Source organism: Fringilla coelebs (genome assembly GCF_963513975.1).
Source record: "Fringilla coelebs genome assembly, chromosome: Z".
Classification (NCBI taxonomy): Eukaryota; Metazoa; Chordata; class Aves; order Passeriformes; family Fringillidae; genus Fringilla; species Fringilla coelebs.
The window spans coordinates 10,708,710-10,714,709 of record NC_140031.1 but is presented as its reverse complement, the minus strand read 5'-3'; the positions used below and the strand labels follow the sequence as shown (position 1 = coordinate 10,714,709).

Genomic DNA, 6,000 nt, shown 5'->3' with positions numbered 1-6,000 from the left:
CCTTGTATTCTTGTTTGTGACACCCATGCTTTCCTGGGTGAGTAGAGTTATTAAAAAGTTACTCACTTCCTCCTCTCCCACTTGCAGCTATTAGGAGAAGCTGATTTTGCTATTCAATGTGAGGTGCTTTGTTCCCTGAGTTTTCACGACTCTCACAGCAATATTTTGTTTTCCATCCTCAAATTTAAGACATGTAATTCCCAGCTGCATCTCTATGGCTAAAGTAAACACTCTGGTCCAGGGTGTGTTCTCAGCAGTTAATGCCTTTGTCCCACTCTCCATGGTGTAGTTGTTAATTTGGTTTTGCACTCTTCTGTGTGCATGTTTTGGAACTGTATGTCCCAAATGGCAGATGAACCTCGCTGGTTAGAATGGTTAGGAAAGTTAGCTCTGGAAGGCCCTGGTAGAACAAAAACATTCAGTAATTAAGGGATGGACACAAAATGGCGCTGGTCTGTAGTGCTACCCCTGAAGGAAGTGCTGTTTGCCATCTGAGTCATGATGTGTGCCATGTGGGACACCCCAGATGGCTTTACTTAAGAAAAAATTGCATCTCTTCAACCACCTTCAGGGGGAACTGGGCACATAGTGTCTCAGGACTGAGACGTGGGATGGAACAGGAATTAGAGCCAGATATTTCAGCTGAGGAAAGCTATAGTAGATCTACTTTCCCTTTACCCAGAGAGATTAGGTTCTCACAATGAGCAGTAGAAAACTGCTTAAGAAATTGAATCACACAACACAATCAGTACAGAAAAGCCACTGCAACAAAGATAAAACATAAAAGGTTTATAAAGGACAGCATTACACAATATCTGACCATATACTTCAAAAATGGGCTAATCTCAAAGGTGACAGGCTGCAATCTGAACCAAGTTCAGAAAGTATTTCCTGAAGGGCACTGAAAGAACTGGAAAATGAAAATGTCACTCTATTAGAAGTCAGTATTAGAAGTAGTATCTTAGAGCAGAGCCCTTTTATGGTTTTTGTTGTTGTTTTCTTTTTTTTAGAATTGTCTCAATTTGCCGAAAGCTAGCATTCATGACTTTTCTCAGAAAATTCTCTTAGCCTGTATAAAGCAGAGGTAACTGCTGGCTGTCTATAGACTGATTTGGTGACCTTTTCCCAGAGGAAACAGAACATTCCTCATTTCTGATTTTATCCCTGAGAGTTCCCAGTAATCTGGCTTCCAGCTTCATCTTAAATCTTCTGTATTTCTTGGATACTTATTTCAGCCACTTTAGTGTGTTTTCTTAAAATACTGAAGTCCTTAACCGAGTTACTTAATTGAACAGTATAAATAGGGAATATCGGACCCAGCATGCATGGCAGATCTCTGTATTTAGGGTAAATCCAACACTTTGGGGACAGCTCCTCCCTTCTCAGCTGCACACGAACATCAGCAAGGCTCTGTGAAATGTCAGAGTAACTGTATGGGTACAACAGAAATACCCAGATTTGCACAACTAAGTGCAGTTCTTCCGGTAAGGCCCCCACAAATGAAAATAAGAAAAATCAAATTGTACACACAGGTAAATTTTCTGAATAGAAAGATCACGAAACCTTGACAAATAGCAATTGTTTGAGATCTTCTTTTGAGATGCTACGTCAAATTCTTTACCTTTGTCACCACTGGAGATTCATGTACTGAAAGTAGTTTCGAGATCTGGATCCAGCCATGATCAGAGTTCAAAGGGGAGCACAGCTGCAGATTCCTGCCTCTGATTTACTACTCTGGAATGGGAGTTATGCACACCTGTGACTTTGCAGGTCTGCAGCACTGCAAAGACTCCCTCTGTTTTCTTCAAAAAGAGGAAATGAGGAGTAGAAATTAGACATAGTCATGCAAGTTTGCTCAACACTCATGAATGGCTTTAAAAAATTACTACATCTGTCCTACCTATACCAAAGCACCCACAACACGCAGTGGCCTGTACCCCTTGAGTATCCAAGCACCCTTTGCACTCTCCAAGGCGTGAGATTTACAATGGTCCAGGCTCAGAAAAGCTGAAATGTGATACAAAGAGCTGTGTTCAGTGATCTTCACCAACTGTGCTCCAGATGCCTTATCCAGGATACTTCCCTTAGCCAAGGAAATGCTGACAAGGAGGACTGCCACAAAGGAAAATATGACATAGCACTTACAGTTGAGAGGATCACTGAAAGAAAACTGCTAGAGAAGCTGCAAACAGCTCCTTGTGTCTCCCTTCCATCAGCTGTTGTACCACTGAGCCTGGGCACAGCTGAGAATTCAGCCCAAAGAATTATTCAAATTAAAAGCACATGAATTTTTTAAACAAAGCATTTTCTCTTTATAGAAAGAGGAGAGCTGGTCTGTGAATTTCCCTCCTGCAGGCAGCATTAAATTCTGTGATTATACTTCTAGAAAGAGAAAAGTATCAGGATGAAATGGCAACAGTTAAATGCCATATATTCTTCACCCACTACAGACAAACTAGAACTTGGCTTTTAAAGTTTTACTGTTCTACATTTGCATGATTGTCATTGATTTACATATAAAATTGAACAAAAGTAAATTACATTATTTGATATGCTCTTTTTCTTTTTAATGGATTGAAAGTCATTGGCAGCATGGAACAACACTTCCCATTTAGAAGAAACATGGGAAGACACATCCTTTTAATACACTATTCCAGGAACTTCAGTTTATTGTAGAAATTTTATTTTAGAAGTCTTTATTAGTGAAGAGAACAATCCCAAATGATTGAACATCATTTAACTGTCTTATTTCCTCATTGGTGTGGAGCAATTTGGAACCACAAAGAGTGACTATGCTGAAGAGAGGGACCGTGTGAAAATGACAAAAAAGTAAGTATGTAAATACCTAAGTGAGAGGCAGTAGGTGACTATGGGGGGAGTGTAAAGACAAGGGGGGAAGGGAGGCACTCTGAAAGGCAAACTTCAGCCTGGCCGAGCTGAATTCCCGAGGTGCTCTGAGCACTGGACTGTCTTTGAGGCTGATTCTTAGCAAGGAATTTATTTACTGCCCCCACTGACTTTAGAAGGAACCTGTTTCCCCCCAGTGTCTGCAGGAAGAATCTACATAGATGAGGTGGCTGGGCTGAAGTTGACTTTTGTGAGTACTCCCCACAGACGCTCCAGATTTTAGAAGAGAAAGTGAGACTACATCGTTCTTCCTGGGGAGAGGGAAGAACATGGAAGCCCTTGGTGCTTGGTAATCTGCTGAGCACAGAGTCAGGGTTGCAGTTGGCCCTTTCAGATGCTAATGTTCTTCTCTGAATAAAGTTAACTTGCTTGCGATAGCTTTATTTCTTCCATTCCAGAAAAGATGAACTAAGGGGGGATCCAAATCCGGCCCCCAAATTCTAGCAAAAAAGGCTTCAAATCCCTTCTGCAATGGCTTCAGTCCCACCCATTTTGCATCCTGGAGAGCAAACCCAAGGACAAAGCACTCCCTGTTCATCACCATGTGGGTATTTTGCTGATGGAGAATAGCAGTTACACTCAGATTTTTCTTTAATGTATGGCTTTTTTTCATGACAAGATGAAGAATGAATTCCCATATGCTGTGTGGGAATTAAGGCTCCTTTTGCACTTCCCATCAGAGTTAAGGCTCTGGCTTGGTGTCAAAACATCCCTTCCTCTTTGAAAAAAGCTATGTCAGTAAGCAGCTGATTTTTGCTTCAGCATGCTGTAAACCTCAAGATGTGCTGAGGTATTCATGCTATTCCCACTCTGAATTTGGGTATTCTAAAAGATTTTTTTAATACGTTATTCTCTTTCTTTAAGTACTAAATACACTGGAGAGCACGGAGTTGGTGTCCCATGTTTCCCCTCACCCTGGATTTGCACCAGTTTAATCCCATGGGGTGTACTTTTGACCTATGCTGCTGAGGTCAGATGCGACATAAGGAATGATGTGGAAGCAGCTGTGGAATGAAATATGAGAGCTCTTCAGTGTGGGATCCCATATGAGGATAGCCTTTGTTGTAAAACTACTAATGAAAGATAATCTCTGAGTTGTTTTGAGCTTTTTTTCCAGAGAGAAGGTGATTAAATCCAAAAGACTTCTCATTCCTTGACTTTGAAAACAGGCAAATTGCTTTATTTAACTTCATTGCTCCATTTAACTTTTATAAATACTGTCTTACAACTCCATGTAATTTTTTTTCTTCCTGCTGTAGTTTTCCTAGGCCTGGGTTTCGAGCAAGGTAAATAAAGTGAAGTATTAAAACAAAAAGAGGGGGGAAATTATGTGAAAAGTGCTTATCACTAATATTTGAAGGAGCTGTTGATATACACGTCCTATGGTCTAATGAAGTTTGTAAAGTATGTTTTATTTTTGTAAGAATGTTTCCATAAAGTCGACTCTGCACGAATTGTCGCCTGGGTTACCATTCGCCATTTGAATTGCTGGGTAGTCTTGCTGCATTGCCACAGGCCGCTTACAGTATTTGCATTGTTCTGTATCCATATAAAAATGAGGCTTTTAAAAGTAACCTACATACCAGTTAAACCTGGTGTATATTTGCAGCTCTGATTATACAGTGTTCAAAGACGACATTCCAGGGAGGCTGTGGCTGTAACACATTAAATAGGCATTGGGAAGAGGACTTCTTGAGATCTATCAGCAGTCACATTTGAGAGGGTTTTGAGGGTTATTTAGTGGAAAGCATGTTTTATGTCATTTTTCTTGCACTTCTCCTGCCATAAGTAAGACTGCATCTCGATGCCTTGTTCAGATTTTCCTTAATGCTGAGTTGCCTTCTGGGTGTGCAACAGATACAACACAGGCATTTGGCAGCTGAGTGAGAAACAGTGCAACAGATGAGTTAAACGAAGTTTAGATGCGATGTTAGGAATAAAGTCTTTACTGTGAGGGGGGTGACACAGTGCCACAGGTTGCCCAGAGAAGCTGTGCATGCCGCATCCCTGGCAGCGCTCAAGGCCGGGCTTGGACCAACCTGGTGGAAGCGTCCCTGCCACAGCAGGGGAGTGGATCCAGATGAGCTTCAAGGTCCTTTACAGCCCAAACCATTCTGCGATTTTATGACTTTATGGAAGTGACGGCTGGATCAAGGAACAGGCCAGGAGCGGGAGGTCCCGGCAGCTACACGAAAAGGTGCGTGGCTGTCCTTAAACTGAAAGGGTGGCGGGGGATCCCTGTTGGCCCCAGCCGCGCCCCGCAGGCCGAAGGCAGCGCAGAGCCGCGCGGGGCCCTCCCCGGGCAGAGCCGTGCCGTGCCGGGCCCTCGCCGGGCAGGACAGAGCCGTGCCGGGCCGGGCCGGGCCCTCCCCGGGCAGAGCCGAGCCGTGCCGGGCCGGGCCCTCCCCGGGCAGCCCGGAGCCCCGGGGCCGCTGAGGGCGCAGGCCGCGCCCCGTGAGGGCGGGCGGGGAGGCGGTGCCGCAGAAATGGCCGGCGCCGAGCGGGCCCGCGGCTGCGGCCGGGGCCGTGGCTGGGGGCGGGCATGGGCGGCGCTGGGTCTGTGATGCGGCTCGGCGTCGTCGCGCTGCCGCGGGATCGCTCCTTCCGCTGCCTCCCCGCTCGGGACGAGCGCCGGGAACCGCCGCCGCCGCCGCGGGCCGGGGCCATGTTGGGCGGCGGGGCCAGGGCGGCCAAGCCGTCCTTCGTGTCCTACATCAGCCCGGAGGTGCGGGGCCGGGCGGGCGGGGCCGGGCAGTCTCGGGCACCCCGGCCGGGAGCTCGGGGCTCGGGGAGCGCTGCGCGGGGCGGGGGGAGCGGGGCCGGGGCCAGGGCTGCTGCCGGGCACTGCGGGGCTCAGCCTGCCTGGGCTGGCCCGAGGGTGAGCGGCGTGGAGAAGAGCTTAAAAAATAGAGCTGGCTGGTCCGCAGAGTTGTTTCTGTAAGCCGTGGCCAGGTGTCGGGCTGCGGCTGTTCGGCCCGTAAGGTGGGACTTTCCGAACCTGTTGTTCTTATTGTCCCTGAACAGCATCACTTCGCGTTCTGTTCGGCGAGCTTCTTGCTCTCGGTTCCGCCAATGGAAAACCCTGGATATCCT

General features: G+C 46.5%; 1 protein-coding gene across 1 annotated transcript in view; it reads left to right on the top strand.

Moving 5' to 3' along the window:
* Window positions 1-5,419: 5,419 nt before the first annotated feature.
* MTMR12 (myotubularin related protein 12) overlaps window positions 5,420-6,000 on the top strand; it is a 33,002-nt gene continuing 32,421 nt past the window's right edge. Inside the window, exon 1 of the mRNA XM_084225901.1 lies at window positions 5,420-5,632. Within this exon, the coding sequence (XP_084082027.1) occupies window positions 5,450-5,632 (183 nt within the window). The 5' untranslated portion in view covers window positions 5,420-5,449. The remainder of the gene's footprint in view (window positions 5,633-6,000) is intronic.